The 16785-nt window shown below is 44.2% G+C and overlaps 1 protein-coding gene across 1 annotated transcript; it reads left to right on the top strand.

Moving 5' to 3' along the window:
- The first annotated feature begins 357 nt into the window (after positions 1 to 357).
- Positions 358 to 9780, top strand: LOC127380753 (uncharacterized). The gene is made up of 5 exons (XM_051610227.1): positions 358 to 484; positions 4328 to 4673; positions 7290 to 7403; positions 8730 to 8781; positions 9303 to 9780. The coding sequence occupies exons 1-5, from the start codon at positions 358 to 360 to the stop codon at positions 9426 to 9428; spliced, it is 765 nt and encodes a 254-aa protein (XP_051466187.1). The 3' UTR covers positions 9429 to 9780.
- Positions 9781 to 16785: the final 7005 nt, after the last annotated feature.

The raw sequence follows: 16785 nt of genomic DNA, 5'->3' as shown, positions 1-16785 counted from the left end.
CCCTCTTCTCACCCCAGTGCCTGCACATCTGTCCTTGGGAGGATGTGCTGGCTCAGAGCTCCCAAGGGAGAGGCACACATTCCAGCCAGAGGGAAGATAAGGCTGTGGTATGCTGTTATGGATGTGGAGGAAGAGCACATTCAGCAAGAATTTAAACTGCAGGGACACAGCCCATTAAGTCGGTTCTTGCCATTCTGTCCTCCAAAGGCTGCCAAGAAAATCTGCAAACAGGTGCAGAGAAAGGGCAGAAACCTGCTCTCACAGGGCTCCTGCCTTCCCAACCCAGTATCCTCCTTGCCACTGCTGTTCCCAGTCTTGGGGAGGGCCACACACTGTGTGTTCAGGTGAGTGCAAGACATGGGTTCATGCATGAGAACTGCTGAGCGGCTGAAAGACCTGGAGGTAGATATTCCTCCTAGAAGTGTTGCCTGGGACACCTTCCCACAGCCCTCCACAAGCACGTGTGCAGACATAGGCATTCAAGGTGCTAAACTCTGAAACAGCAGAGCATTTAGCTCCTTGGGAACAAACCTGGAGTCAACAGGACTTGGTAGGTGTTTATGGTAAATACAGTCCTGAGGTATGAAGAGTAGATATATAGGTATATATACACACAGAATACACCCCATGAAACTTTTCATAGTCTGAGTAAGCACGTGCCTGAACCAAGAACCAGACCTGCTCTTGCAAGACCTTGCCTCAGATTTTGTTCCTGACAGGGCAACAAAACATTTAATTTCCTTCCTTCCAGCTCTTGGAAGAACAGCATTATGAAAACATTCTTTATGGGTCCACACAGGAGAACAGTGAAAGCCATATGCAAAAGGACAACTGGTGGCAGTAATACACTGCAATCTGCTGTGATGAGGGGAGCCAAGTTTGTCAAGAAGTGTTGCTGGTCTCCCCTTGCTGCTTGGTCTCTGCTTGCAGCAGCCAGATGTGGTTCCTCATCCGGCTGGGGAGGAGGAAGAGCAGCACTTCATGCTCAGCAAGATGCCTGCTCCATCCACAAAACGGTGCAGCTTTTGAGAACAAGGTCTGAGGTTTTCCAGTGCTGTTCTGCTATGACAAAACCAATTAAATTAGCTGACTGAAAAAATGTGACTTCAAGGTACGCAGTGCCAAAACGTGTTCCTACTCAGTTGAAACACACAGTTATGGGAAGTCATTAACCACGCTGTGGAAGAGCTCTGAGTATCTCGATGCTTTATTAATCCAGTGACAAAATGTGAGGTACCTGTTTAAGTTCCCAGCTTTACTTAAGCCATCTGGGATCTGCAGAAGCCATCTGATAACAGGTTTGCACCACTGGTCTGTTAAATGAACTTCATTAACCTCCCACTCTGTAACAGTGAGTAGCTTTATGCAGCTTTCTCTTTCTATCATGTAGCTCACTGAATTACCAAATATCCAAGAAAATCAGTGTTCTCTGAGGCTGGAAATGGCTGGAGAGTATAGGTTTGATGACAGTGATCTTGAATCGGAACTATTTAATCCCCTGCTCCTTCTGGCCTCTTTAAGAGGGGAAGATTTGCAACTTTCTCTTTTAGTACAGTGGCACCACATAGAGAGGAATGAACTGGCTTTTCCATTACAAAGCACTTTTTCATTTCTCAGCACGCTGCAGCCTGGCACACAATGCTAACCCAAGATGCAGGAAGTTTTTTTAGCAGCTTAAAGCGAATTAAGCTTTCTTTGAGTTTTGGAAGCAAACGGGGTTGTTTGTTTCTGAGGGGAAAAACTGGGTGGTTTTAGCTGGAGCCTGGCAAAATAGTGTCTATATAGAGCCAGGAAAGCCAGGTTGTTTTGCTGGCTCTAAATATACTCTTTCCCCTTACTCTGACTAAGATTTTATTTTTAAAAACAGACAAGACTCCAGTGATCTCTTAGTTTTTGCTTTGAGTAAGTTCCCTCTTTTTCAGTCATGTACTGCATTTGCCTTTTTTGTTTTCCTTATTTTGCTTTGCCAGTTCAGCGCTGAATACAGCCATCCCATGTCTTAGATTTAACCGGACATTTTATCAGCACAGGAAGGGATCAATCCTGTTCCCACTGCAAGCAGTCTCTTTGTGTCACCCTTGGCACAAGACCCTTTGCACAGTGTGAGGGCAAACAGCAGACATCTAACCTCTGCACAATTTCATGGAGAATAGGGAGATGGCCCATATGATCTTGCAATAACTGTACCAAAACATATTCCTGTCCTGTGAAATAGTCTGAATGTGTTGAGAATCCAGGGCAATTATTTCCAAGCTAATTTTCCTTCTTACATCCCCCAGAGATGTAGCTCTCATTCTTCAAAGAGGAAGTTAGCTTTTCTCTCCTCTGTCGCTTCTGCTGAGAAAATGTTAATAACAGCATTGGTAATATCATATGCTTTATGGTCAGTTGCCTCTGTTTTGTTTGTAAAGTATTCTGAGACGCCTGAATAAGTCCAAAATAACCTCCAGCCATAAACTGTGCTTGAGGAAAATAAATTGATTGAGTGAACTGAAGTCATTATAGGAAGTAAACAGTGTTAAGCAAGATATATGAATGTATAAACCTACACTGCTGCTTAGTCCATTTGAAGATCACAGCGTAACGTAGATCTATGATCTCTAGTTTAATTTTGACTTGAATTGGTTGCTGACTGTATGTCAAATGTTATTTTCTTACAAAAAAAAAAAAAAAAGATGTATTACACAGAGCTGGGGTTTTTAAATTACTGTACATCTAGTTGCCTTTAAATCAAGTACAGGATCAGCAGAGGCATGGAGTTTCTTTGCTTTTATGAGACCAATACAACAGCAGAATTGCCCAGTGTGTGCTGCCATTTATGTGCTGCTACCTCCTAAAGGTAAAATTGTGTTCCTATCTGTGCTGTGAGCATAATGAACATTGTATTGATTTAAATTGACTCTCAAAAACTAAACTAAAACAGAATCCAATTGGAAAATTATTTAAAATAAATGGCCTTTCCCTCTAAAACCTGAACAGGGAAAAAAAGGCACCCTTCTATAAGGTTAACCCTTTGTGTTCCTTGAAGCCTGTACGCCTCAAAGCAATCTGCCAGGGGGAGTTTTCATCAATATGTGCTTCATCCTCATTTAACAGTGGAAAGAAGCTGATAAAGCCTGTCTGTTCATTTTTGAGGTACAGAGCTTAGGAAGCTGATTTGCCACGTGTAATTTGACACGCTGAATGATAATGTCAGCAAGAGAGCTCAGGTCTTGTGTGTGCACTGCTCTGCTCTCACTGGCTAAGATCAAAGTAGCCACTTTGGTGCATCTGTTACAGACAAGTAGCTCCATACAGAGCCTTGCAGCAGCTCCTGTGCTCTGACTAGCACATTATTCAATCCCTCAAAAGAAAGTAGTGCCGAGTATAGTTACAGTTCTAGTTAGTGTAAATGTCCCACAGGAGAAATAATGTCCAATGCATAACTTGCAGTCCCATTTTTCAGATCCAAAAACTTTAAGCTTCAGTCTAATTCTCTTGACTACCAGTACCGTATTTGCTACCTGAAGAGCCTCCTGCAACATCACTTCTTAAACCTGACAATGCCACTGGTGCCACTAAAACCATGCTGAACACACAGCAGCAGCAGAAAATTAAATGAGGGGTTTTCCCCTAATTTCTTGCAGCAGACTTTGCTTTTCATGCAAACGGAAAGCTCTCAGTTATGGCCGTAGCATAGAAGTCACATTATCCAACTGCCTTTCTTAATGGCAAGATCAGCTTTGCTGGGACACCTTCTCTGTGAGCGTCCTGCTGTCTGCATCTATAGGAGAACTTTGACTGAATACTTCAAAGATGTGGAAGCAGACTTGAATAAAACACTCAAACCCCTATAAAGTTGGTGTCTCATTTTAATAAAAACTGTCATCCTCTTCCTTCATTGCACAAAGTAACTTTCCAGCTCTTAAGAGCCAAGGATAGAAGCCCAGTGAAGTGAAAATTGCTGTAATTGTATGATAGAGGGGATAGAATACATCTAGTGTCCATCCCAGCAGCAAATTATCATTTAAGAAATTAACAAGAAGCCACGGTATGTTTTGTGGCTGAGTATTACTTACTGTAGTGTTAAGGCCCGCCGCCAGAATAAAAAAAAGCCCTCTCTTTTGAGTCAAGGTACCTCGACAGAAATCAGTTCAACCGATCCAGGCAGGAGGATTCAAATGGAAAAATTTCTGCATTCATACAGAAAATGCTTTCAATTAATTTCGTCAGCATATTCCCTGCCCAACAGGACCCCTGGCTACTGGGGTAGTAGCCAGGGGGTTTTAGCACTGAGCTGGACTTTCATTCAACCCTCCTTTATCAACATTGGCGTCCTTCTTTTTAGAGAAAGGAGCACCGCAAGTCCTGTCGCTGGAGCTTGTGATGAGCAGCATCAGGTGGAGGCAGAACAGCTGCCTCCACCGGCCGAGGGTGAGGCTTTGTGCCGTGCTCCCTCGGGCGGGCCTTGCTCCCCGGGCCGGGCACCCGGGCCCGACCCGAGCAGGCCCGGCAGCCGCCGCGGCCCCGGGGTCACAGGGAGTTGCCATCTTTGCTACGAACAAGGAGCCGCTTCACACAAAACCAGGAGCTAATCAAGACGAGCTGTTTACACGGCGAGGTCGGGCTGCGGGGGAAGGGAGACAGAGGCCTCTCCGCGGCGGGGCCCTCAGGAGGCCAGACACGGGAAGGAGGTGAGACCCAGGCACGGTGAGATGCTGCTGCACACCGGTTTTTTTTATTTATTTATTTATTTTTCAGAGCAGATAACCAGGCATCTGAAGCAAAATCAAGTGCTAGAAAATCTCCCGCTGGCTGCTGCCGAGGCCTCCGTTTCCGGAGTCCCCCCCGGCCATCGGGAGGACCCGCGGGGTTTGGCTGCTCCGCGGGCCGAGCTCTGCGCCGTGGGACGTGTGAGCTCTGCCCCGTGGGACGTGTCGGCCCTGAGCTCCGCCCCGGTGGGACGTGTCGGCCCCGAGCTCGCCCCCATCTTGCTTAGGCCAAGGACAGAAGTGTCCGGTCACCGCCAAGGACTCGGGGTTCCCTCCAGGTGGGACATGGGCACACTCCCTCCTCCGGAGCTTCAGAGGCAGAGCGTTCTGCAGACAAAACAGTGGCATTTGGGAATGGTCTTAAAGCCAAAAACATCCCTTATTAAGGGTTTAAGTCTGGCGAGAGTCATAATGATTAGCTTTCCCCACCTCTCCCTCCAGTTACATTTGTCTTCTTGTCAGGTCTTCTTGTACCCAAACAATGAGCACGACAGCAGTTTAAAGCTCCTTTCCCCAGCCTGCTTGGGAACCACTCCAAGTCCTGTAATTTACCTGATCCAGACACTCTACGATTTTGCCAAGGTTTCTCCAGACCCTGCTCAACACCTTCAAAACCTCTGCTTCTCAACCTGCACCGTAGCTAGACAGTAGTTGCTATTCTTAATTGCAAGCTTCCCAAAGCACAGCACAGCAGGTATTAATAACCAGCTGCTGCTTTTCTTCTCAAGCAAAGAGAAGCTGCTGAAGATCTGTTTACATGATTCTTAAAAAGCAAAGTTCTTCTTTCTCCCCAGAAGCATTATTGATTTAATTGAAGAACTCCCCTGGGGGAGGGGGCTGCTTGCAGAAAGGTTACAGCCTGTTAAGAAAAAATTATCTCCATCAATTGTCAGCTCTTTAACCTAATGATGACAATCTTGAATAGCTTCCTCTACTCTGCAAAATTACATACAGCACTTAATTAAATTAATTAGCAAAATAGAGTTATCATAAGTCTGGCTCTATAGTTCAGTGCCAGAAAGGAAGGTAAAAAAAAAAAAAAGCGTGCAAGTTAGTCTGAATGAGAGATGTCAATCATTAAATAGTAACTGGTAACTTCTGTGTTTTGATTGTTGAAAATTTGCTTCACATGTCTGTTCCAAAATCTGAAAAATGGGCTCAAAACCTTATTTTTCTTTTCTTGCAATGAATGCAACTGAGGACTGCTTGTCTCTGTCTCCCCGAAGTGTTTCACTATAAAGAATCTATCCTTAAACTAAGTAGAGAGGTGCTGTAAAGGGAGGAAGTCGAGGCAATGAGATGGCAGTGTCAGGTTTCCCAGAGCCCTAGTACTGTGCAAGCACAAGCTTCACCAGTTTCTTCAGAGCAAACCATACTTTGGAAAAAAAAAAAAAAAAAAAAAGAGGTGCATGGGTTTGTGGTCTCTGCCAAGCCTGAGGCATGTGAGACTCAAAGAATTGATGTTTTGTGGGTTTGCTGTAAACACCAAGTGAGTCAATGTTGTGCTTCATACTTCCTGCTGGGGAGCATCGACACTCACATGATGTTCAGCAACAAAACCCGAGCCCTGGTCTGTGCTTTGTTTTCTGAGCACAAACCCCCGTTCCACGCTGAAGATGACATCTGGTGTTACTGTGTTTGTCAGATGTTTCATTACTTCAATTGACTGTTTATGCCAAAAGTAGGGGTACCCTTAAGAAAAAAGGATGGATTGGGATCCCTCTTTTCGTGTAGGCATACTGAAAAAACTGTTCAGAAGCTTTTTGAACCTTTGACTTGGTTCCTAACAAAGCGTGGTAAACTGAGGAAGTTCCCAGGACAGAAAAGCCAGAAGACCAGTAGTATTCTAAACGGGTCTAAAGACAGAGACTGTATGATCTGTGCAATCCTGAAAAAGAAGCACAACAAATTATTTTACAGTGATCAAAATGGGGGGGGGGGGGAAGGGGTGTGTGGAAGAGAAAACAAAAGCTGATGACTTGAAAAACTTCAATTAAAATGTTTTTATTAAATAAATGTCATGTAAGCTTAACTTCTTACTTTATGAGATTATAACTTAGAATTTTGTACTGATAGTCCATGTCATGCCTGGTGTCTTCTATTTAAAATAATTAAAACTGTCTAAAATTATTTTGATATTCATATGTAATTAAGTTTGAATGGGAAGACACTGTACTGAAGACCCATTTCTAGTGGAATGTCATGTAGGCCTGACAGTTGCTTTTATTTCTTTATACCAATCTGAGAAAAAATATAATTAAGGATGCAAATTTCAGATGACACATATTACTCAAACTAGAAATAAATTGCAAGTTTTACAAGTCAGCCTTTGAAAAATATGACCTATAAAAGTGGGTTCATTTTTAGTTCTCATCATTTTACAGCTCTTAGGAAGGAAGGGGTGTGGATTTAAAGACCTGCTGCAGGTGAAGGATCTAAGCAGGAGACACTAAGTGAACCAGTGTTATGCAGACTAAAGTATCTGAAGTCTTTCCACCTAAATCTCTAAGTAACATCTTTTTCTCATGTGTTGAACAGGTATTTGCCAGAAGTTTTCAGAAAATTGGATGTGAGACCAACTGAAGCCTGCACAGTGTCAACCCTCATGCCGGGGAAATGGAGCTGTTGTGTTTCTTTTCACTTTCTGCAGAGGTACAGAGTAAACAGTAGCTGCTGAGATCATATATTTAGCTGTGTGGCAACTTTCAGGAATGGTGGCAAGACAGTTATAAATAGGGGCAGGCAAACCAACTAAGATAAAGTTAGAAACAACCTCAGCCTGGACCACAGACTAATATTTACACAAAATGTGTGGAAAAATTGGAATATAAATAGCTGTCAGTGCCTAAAATCAGGATATTTTACATGAGTAAAATACCCCAGGGAAGACAACTGATGGTTATTTGTACTGTGACTGGCATTTTCAAAAATGGGGTCCCAGAAGTATAGCCCAACAAACCTTGATTTTTAGTGGTGCAGCTCTATTTTGAGAATTTTGGTCTACTTATAGACATTCCCAGCAGTAGTGGTGACATCCATCTGGCCCAGTCTTTGCTTACCCGGAGCTGAGTCCCTTCTAAATAGAGCATGAGATCTGCCAGTGAGAGTGGCAGTAGTTTAGTTTTGTTGAAGTATCCTCAGGGAGAAAACCAACAGCTCTGCCACAGGGCAGCCAGAAATAGCTTGTGGTGTACCCCAAGTCACATGTTACACATAAACCATACAGAGCCTTCCTGCCAGATTCCAGGATGTCAGCACACCTATCCTCAGACCCACAGACACAGTCATGTGTTCAGCTGGGCTCAAGAGCACAGTATGGTTTGAGGTCTACAAAAATACAGCTCTATCTCAAAATAGGCCAAGCCAGGAGAGCCTCAGCTTGGTCTCCAAGCACCCCTAAGATCTCATTTCTCTTCTGGATTACAGAGCACAACCAGCTCTTACTCTACTTGCAGTTTGCATGCCCAGGGAAACAATTTGGAGACAAATTTCAGTTCTGCTAAAGGTGAGCCCATCTTCTGCCTGGCAGAAGGATAGAGATCCCCTCTATACAAATTGGATCTGTCTCCCTTAAAACCTGGCAAGTACAAACGTATGCTACTTGGAAAAAGATGCAGCTGTATTTCTCAGAAGGGTCTTGGCCACCCTGTGGAATACAAAGTAATTTGATTTCAGAGAGCTTTCCTTTCTCAGTAAAAGAACAAGCAGTAAAGCCACCTCTGGTGTGAGCATTTCATATGGGTCTCTGGAGACAGCCAGCTCTGCGATGTCCTGACTTAGACAATGAAACTATGAAGAACCCACTCTGGATTTCACCTCAAAATATCTCTGAATATGTGAAAGATCTATGCACAGGGTCTCCTCATGCCTGTATGACGCTGTTGTCTTCTTGCATAGATGTGTATACAGGAAGCTCCTTTAGGGCAGCCCTCTCCATCTAATACTCCAGCAAGACTCAGTGTCCTCTTCCCTTGCCAGTGCTTTGCACCAGCATCCCCCTTGGCAGAGCAAGCCCAAGGCAAGCACACAAGTAAGAAAGAAAAAGTTACTGCCATTCTTTCGGATTTATTGTACTTTCTGGTTTTGGCTTCTCTGTTGCTGTGTCTCCTCTCCGTTTGTCTGACTCTGTGGTCAACATGTGGTAGAGGACAGATGTAGTCGTGGTTGTCAACACTTACCTGAGAGCATGAAGGCCTGGGGAAGGCAGTCAGGCTACACGTATTTGTCAGCTGCTGGCAACATTAAGCCAAAATCTGTTGTGTTGGTGGGGTGTGCACCCACACCAAACCTGGAGTGTACGGGAGAATAACAACCTGCAAAGCACGGGATCCCTTTACTGCATTATCGAAAGACCTGAGCACCCTCCTGCCCTCCCTGCTCGCCACTTGCTCACTCCGTGTTTGTCCTGCACGCTGGGACAACTGCTGCTTTGGTGTGGTTTTGGACTGCTTGACTGTCTGCACACTGCTGTGACAGTAGGATTTGAAGCACTGCTGATGAAGTAAGTACACTCCCTTTCTCACTCATTTAAACTATTTTCACTTTTGTTAGGTTTTATTTTACAAACTCCTCATGTTGTGTCTGAAACCGGTTGGCAGTTTGAAGCTTTTGAGAAGTTTCACAATTGATCATCCAGTATGTGGTAATATGTCTTTACAACACCAAACCACTGTTTAGTACTTCTTTAGACCTTCCAGCTGAATTTGAATTTAACTTAGCTTTTGGTGCAAGCATCCTTCCAGCTCCAGATCACCTCAGCATGCTGCAAACCACTGGAAAAGTCTGTGCTTTCAGCTTGTGTTTGCAGTTCAGCTGGCTACAACAATCTACTTGAGAAATACTTGGCAATCCAGCCCATTTTGTCATCTTCCCTGCTTCTTCTGCTATGTTAGAGCTCTTTCAGTTTTAGAAGAGCTGTGCGCTTGAGAAGAACAATGTCCCACTGCTGAGACATTTAAATGCCATAAAATGTCACAACATCAGATAAGCTTCAAGATCTTAACAAAAAATTAAATGTACTGAGAGTTTATTGGATGCTGACATGTAGTTAATAACACTTTTGCATGCAATGACTTCACACAGTGTCTCTGTGCAGTTTTAAATGTCATGTAAGTGTATAAATTCCATTCAGACACAACCTTTATTATGAGAGCATCAATAACAGAAAAATCTAATTAAAGGGCTTGGTGGAAACATAACCTTTTTCCTATCAAATTTATAATGAATTAATAGAATTCTATGAGGGATATTATTTCAGTGGAGGAGTGACAAGCACAGAGAAAACCCTGCCCTGCATCAACACGGTTTAGTGGAAGTTCCTCCTCTCTCTACAGCAACTCATCCTCTTCCTTTGTAATCCTGAGTGAATTATTATTCCATGTGGCTGCATCAAAACACAGGAAAACAGCAGCTGGACCTTTGAAGTTTCCCCATTTTGTTCAGCTTGAATCATCTACACTGGGACACTTGCCACCTTGCCACAGCCTATTACACCCAAGCCCATGGCTGATGAATTGCAGCTCTGTCAGTCGTCCCATCAAGCAAATTGCCAGCGTGTAAGAAAGAATCTGATATTATCAGCATTACAGAACACCATGGACAGAGTAATGGCAGGCTATGTTCAGTGCTTACCCCAGAAAACTAGGCCATGGTGTCCTTCAAACCATAATGAGAATTACTATTGAGAGGACTGTCAATCTACCTAACGGAAGAAATGAGGCTTGACAGTCCAGAAAATTGGGGATAAGTACAGTAGCAGAACCAATTACTGCAAAAGGATTATTTTTTTTCTCCATATTCAGTCTGAAACAACTAGAAGTTACCCAGGCCAAAGCTGTTGTCTAATTTTGACTATATATACTTATCTGTCTGTAGTTCTTGATTTTGACTGTGAAGACTTAGGGTGTGATAAAGTTCCATTTAGGGTCTTTCTCTAAACCACAGTTAAGTCTAGGGTATAAACATGCCACATCACACTGCAGCTGGCCCATCAGGATAGCTCTCATCCCTTTCTTTCCTTTATTATACCCCTATAGAATCACCGTAAGAATATTTTTTCATCTGGTTCTTTGCACTTCCAAAAATAATTTGCTTTTCTTCTACACTGATTATTCAGAAATGATTACTCTTCCTTCCAGACTAAGTGAAGACGAATCATTTGATACATACTGGAGACTGAAAGTCCTCAGGGACAGTGAGAATGAAAGCTCACAAGTATGTCTGAACAGCACCAATTTTTTCAAGTGCCTTTCTCAATGACCCTTTGCTCCCTAATTCTGAAGGGTTCCCTCAATCCTGTGCAGAACAGCTTTCACTGTCAGCCTGCAGCCCCTTTATTTCTCAGATCTTGCAGAACAGTCCTTCCTACAGCTGATAATTTTGTGTGTGCTGGGTCCTGCAGTTCATCCCCAGTTCATGGGTAAAGATGAAGGGGAAGGTGAATATGGCAGATATTGTGCAGGGACTCCACCCAACCAGGAGGAGGAGGCAGATGAAGTATTCTGCAAGCAGCTGGCTGAAGTTTCACAACCACCAGCCCTTGTTCTGATGGGGGATCTCAACCTACTGGACGTCTGCTGGAAATATAACACAGCAGAGAAGAAACAGTCTAGGAGGTTCCTCGAGTTTGTGGAGGATAACTTCCTGACACAACTGGTAAGTGAGCCTATCAGGGGAGGTGCCTCACTGGAACTCCTGTTCACAAACAGAGGAGGACTAGTGGGAGATGTGGTGCTCTGAGGCTGTCTTGGGCTTAGCGATCACGAAATGGTGAAGTTTTCAATTCTTAGTGATGTAAGGAGGGGGGTAGCAAAATTTCCACCTTGGACTTCTGGAGGGCTGACTTTGGGCTGTTCAGGACACTGGTTGAGGGAGTCCCCTAGGGGAGAGTACTTAAGGGCAAAGGGATCCAAGAAGGCTGGATGCTTTTCAAGAAAGAAAGTCTTAAAGGCCCAGGAGCAGCTGTCCCCATGTGTTGTAAAATCAAAAGGCAGGGAAGACTACTGGTCTGGTTGAACAGGGAGCTTTTGCTGGGATTTAGGAAAAAAAGGAGAGTTTAACACCTTTGTAAGATGGGACAAGCAACTTAAGAGGAGAAGAGAGCTCTCTCATTAGGTCATACAGAGAGAAAATTAGGAAAGCAAAAGCCCAGCTGGAGCTCAGCTTGGCCAGTGACATAAGGGACAACAAAAAAAGGTTTCTACAAATACATCAACAATACAAAAAGAGCCAGGGAGAATCTCCATGCCTTACTGGATGGGGGGAGCACAGGGGGATGATATTGCAACCAAGGATGGGGGAAATATGAGGTACTTCATGCCTTGTCTCCACCCAGGGTGTTCAGCCCCCTGAGCTGGAAGATAAGGACAGAGAACAGAACAACTCCCCCACAATCCAGGACGCAGTAGTTAATGATCTGCTTCTGCACCTAGACACTCACAAGTCTACGGGGCTGGAAGGGGTCCACCCTAGAGTACTGAGGGACCTGGGGAGGGGAGCTTGCTGAGTCTCTCTCCATCATTTATCAACAATCCTGGTCAACCAGGGAGGTCCCAGATGACTGGAGCCTGGCTAACGTGATGCCCATCTATAAGAATGGCCAGAAGGAGGATTTGGGGAACTACAGGCCTGTCAGCCTCAGTACTGGGAAAGATCATGGAGAGGCTCATCTTGAGTGAGCTCACATGGCAAGCGCAGGACAGCCAGGTATCAAGGGCAGCCAGCACGGGTTTGTGAAAGGGAAGTCTTGCTTATAGACCTGCTCTCTTTCTGTGACCATGTGACCTGCCTATTGGATGAGGGGAAGGCTGTGGACATTGTATACCTAGACTTTGGTAAGGCCTTTGACACCATCTCCCACAGCACACTCCTGGAGAAGCTGGCAAATCATGGCATAGAGAAGTGTACTGTTCACTGGGTAAAAAACTAGCTGTATGGCCAGACCCAGAGAGCTGTGGTAAATGGAGTCAAATCTAGTTGGCAGCCAGTCACCAGTGGTGTCCCTCATGGCTCAGTTTTGGGGCCTTTTTTATTCAATAGCTTTATCAGTTATCTAGATGAGAGGATTGTGTGCACCTTCAGTAATTTGCAGATGACACCAAACTGGGTGGGAGTGTTCATCTGCCTGAGAGTAGGAAGGCTCTACAGAGGGACCTGGACAGGCTGGATTGATGGGCCAAGGCCAACTGTATGAGGCACAATAAGGCCAAGTGCCAGGTCCTGCACTTGGGTCACAACAACCCCAGGCAACCTTGCAGGCTTGGGGAGAGTGGCTGGAAAGCTGCTCAGCAGAAAAGGACCTGGGGGTGCCAGTTGACAACCAGCTGAACATGAGCCAGCAGTGTGCCTAGGTAGCCAAGAAGGCCAATAGCATCCTGGCCTGCATCAGGAATAGCGTGGCCAGCAGGAGCAGGGAAATGATTGTGTCCCTGTACTCAGCACTGGTGAGGCTGCACCTCAAGTACTGTGTGCAGTTCTGGGTTCCCCACTGTAAGAAGGACACTGAGGTGCTGAAGCATGTCCAGAGGAGAGCTACCAAGCTGGTGAAAGAACTTGGAGAACAAGTCATACGAGGAGTGGCTGAGGGAACTGGGGATGTTTAGTTTGGGGGAGGCTGAGGGGAGATCTCATTGCCCTCTATAACTACCTGAAAGGAGGTTGTAGAGAGGTGGGTGTTGACCTTTTCTCTCAAGTAAGTAACAAAAGGACCAGAGGAAATGGCCTCAAGTTGCAGCAGGGGAGGTTTAGATTGGTTATTAGAGAGAATTTCTATACTGAAAGAGTGGTCAGGCACTGGAACCGCCTGTCCAGGGAGGTGGTGGAGTCACCATCCTTGGAGTTATTCAGGAAACTTGTAGATGTGGCACTTCAGGGCATGCTCTAGTGGCTGAGGTTGTGGGGGATTTTTTTGTGGGTGTTTTTCTGTGGAGTATGTGTGTTAGGTTCTGTTTGTTTGGGATTTTTTTTTGTGTCGATGGTTGGATTTATGATCTCAAAGGTCCTTTCCAACCATTACAATTCTATGATTCCGTGATCAGCAGGTCATCAAAGCCACAGGTCTTCACCTCTGTGACTCTTTCACCCTGCTCTGAAATGGGTCTTGCGAGGTGCTTGGAACCCTGCTTGCAGCCCCTGCCAGGTCAGTAGTAGCTGTGGGAAGAGAGGACAGTAACTGTGATGGAAGCAGCAGGTTTGGAAGCTGTCAGCACTGGGGAAAAGGAATGTAATAAAAACACGTTTCTGGGCTTCCTGAGAAGAGTCTGTCAGAGCAACGCATGTAAAGCTATGCTTGCTGCCTGCTTGGTATCCTGAGGGCAAGGACTTTTGCATTACAGCTAGCCAGTGGCAAACAGCAGAAATTTCACAGGCCTAAGCAAAAAAATCAGATTCAAAGATAATTTTTTTTCTGAGCATCATGACAGGAGCTGACAAATACAATGAGGGCTTTGAAAACAGGCCTTGATGTCCAGAGATGGGTGTCTTCCACTGCTGTTGCCTTTCTAATTGGCTACCCAGCTTTTATATAGTGGCGGTCAACAGCCCTGCTGAGCTCAATACATCTCTTGATGTCAGGTGTTTTATGGATACTTTGTTACACCACTGGGAAACTGATTTAGATAGACAGCCTGGTTTCTGCATTCCAGTTAATAGTCAGGGCTTGTGGGACTTGGTGTTACCGTGTGGTCCTGAGTACACAGGAATTATTGTGTGGTTTGAAATGCATCATCTACTGCAGCAGCTAGTGATGGCCACTGACCTGTACCAGTTATTCCAGCAGAGAGGTAGCTCTAACTTCTCTCATTCATTATGAAATAGAGATCATTTTAGGCTCTGATTAATTACCCTTGTTTAATCATCCCTTGTTAAGTGCAACACACAGTAACTCTGAGATTCTGTATGAATGGCAAGGTACCCTTCTTGAGGTCACTGAGTAAGTGGGCCCAAATGGACCCCTGGGGCTGTGACTACTAGCTACAAGAAAGCATTGGCCTTTCCAGATTTCTGGATTCTGCAGCCTTTTATTTTATTAAAGGATTTCACAATTTACCTGCCTTATCTGTATTTGAAACAGTTCAGTACAACTTAGAATCAGTAATGTTTGAGTATAAAATATAGCCATTCTTATAGTTGTATAGGTACTATTTCTTGCAGAGCAGATCAAAAGATAATTTTAACCTGGCTCTTCTAATAAAAACTCTGTGAACAGAACCACAAGTGCAAGGGTCTATTTTTTGGAGATTCAGCACTTGGGGGAATTATATTGACGTCATTGGCCTGTTATATACTTAGGCAATTTGCAAAAGCTGCTATTCCAGCATTGCTCATTACAGTGTTATTTATTAACTGTCTTTCTTGTTTATATCTGTGTAAGAAAGTAAGTACGTGAAAAATATAGCACTGCTTTGAAACTGGACCTGGGGTGTCTTTTTCTGTGTGTCTGATGAAAACAGTGGTGATTGACTTTAGAGCAGATAGTGCTCCAACATCTTCTGTGCATCTCCACCAGTACAGGTGCATGCTATCTTTCCATGCTATCTATCCTACTCCTAGAATCATGCTACTTTCAGTAATGTGGCTATGGTAGGCAAAATATATCACTGTGCTTCTAATTAGCTTGAAACACACTGTTCATATCAGATTATTGTTCTTGCAGTTTTCCTCCAAGCTTTGAGCTGTGGCAGAGATTTTATGTGGGTAGAAAATGCCACTTTTCTTTTGCCAGAATTCTTCTGGGGAGATGCTGTCAGAGTGCTCCATCACATGATCATCACTTGCAGAGAATTATCTCTAATACAAAATTGAGTTTTTATCTTGAACTGTCATGGCTGAGAAGTCTCGCCTGTGACACAGGGGGAGGGGAATGAGCTGGATTTAGTGGCTGATTCCTCCTCTAGGACTGAATATACTCTCTCATACTCAGTTCTGTCCTTAAGCTCATAACTGCTGCCACCTCCCCTTCCTGAGCTAGTAGGTCTCCCTCAGTTAATACTGTCTCCAGTGTGGCCTCCCCCAGCATTAAGCTGTGCACACGTTATAGTGACTAGGCTTTTAGTCCAAAGCTGTGTGTTGTCACAGTGCTGACATCACTAGTGCCCTTCATGTACTCAGGCTCTTACTATTTGTGAGCTATTAGCTGTTAAAATCATGTTGGAAAGAATGCTGGAAAAATGCTTAGTTAGCAAATTGATACAGCTCTCTCCAAGCAAATAAACTTTGAATACTGGTTGTGAATCAAGGCTCAGAAAAAAAATGGGAGTAAGGTGTAATGGTTCTGTAAAACTTTGTAAATGTAAGCTTTGTAAAGTTCTGTAAACTCTTGTAAATGTAAGCACAACGATACTGCACCCTAGAGAAGGATGTTCAGGAAATGCTGTTTGCAGTCCTGCTTGCCAGCTGCTCCCTGTCACAGGGGTGAGGGTCTCTGCAGTGGAGGGACAGCCATTGCTCTCCTGAGAAGCTCCCTGCCACCTCCACAGTTAGATAAGAGGTTCCTGGTCTTAGAGGTGATCCTTACTTCTCCATCCAAAGAAAATCTGTCTTTTTTTCAGTAATCCTGGACCAAGTAGCAGCACCAGTACATTATATAAAAATATATTTGAAGAACAGTATGTTTTGTTACATATTTAGACTTGAGAAAGTTAATCATTATTTGGCTGCAGATGTAATAAAATCACAGGAGGCATCAGCAGTTCTGTAATTCAGGACAGAGACTGAGATCTACAGCTGAATCCTAGGGCTTTTTCTAAGATTTCCGGGAAAGGTTTTCTGATCCATAAAATACAGACCGAGATAAAAAGTGGTCATGCTGTGAGCATGAAGTCCATATTGTAAGAGTGTAACTAAATCTTCTCCTCCTCTCTTACTAGACAGTAAAAATACGGAAATCCCCAGGACTTGGGGACCCCACACGGACATGGCTTCGTTTGTAATCAATTGATCAGATTTGTACTTCATAGTTTATAATCAACTGATAGAATTTCTGTCTCAAAACCCTCTTCACCAATCAACAGCACATTTGGGTATGTCTGCTAAGTAC

Source organism: Apus apus, chromosome 2 (genome assembly GCF_020740795.1).
Source record: "Apus apus isolate bApuApu2 chromosome 2, bApuApu2.pri.cur, whole genome shotgun sequence".
Taxonomy (NCBI): domain Eukaryota; kingdom Metazoa; phylum Chordata; class Aves; order Apodiformes; family Apodidae; genus Apus; species Apus apus.
The sequence above is the reverse complement of the archived record's forward strand: the minus strand, read 5'-3'. Positions and strand labels throughout refer to the sequence as shown.

Bases quoted from the DNA above. Each gene is read 5' to 3' on its own strand.
- LOC127380753 (XM_051610227.1), top strand. From the start codon at position 358: ATGGGTTCATGCATGAGAACTGCTGAGCGGCTGAAAGACCTGGAGGTA. The intron at 7,404-8,729 runs GTACAGAGTAAA...TTCCCTTGCCAG, and splicing joins TCTTTTCACTTTCTGCAGAG to TGCTTTGCACCAGCATCCCC. The intron at 8,782-9,302 runs GTAAGAAAGAAA...CACTTTTGTTAG, and splicing joins AGCCCAAGGCAAGCACACAA to GTTTTATTTTACAAACTCCT.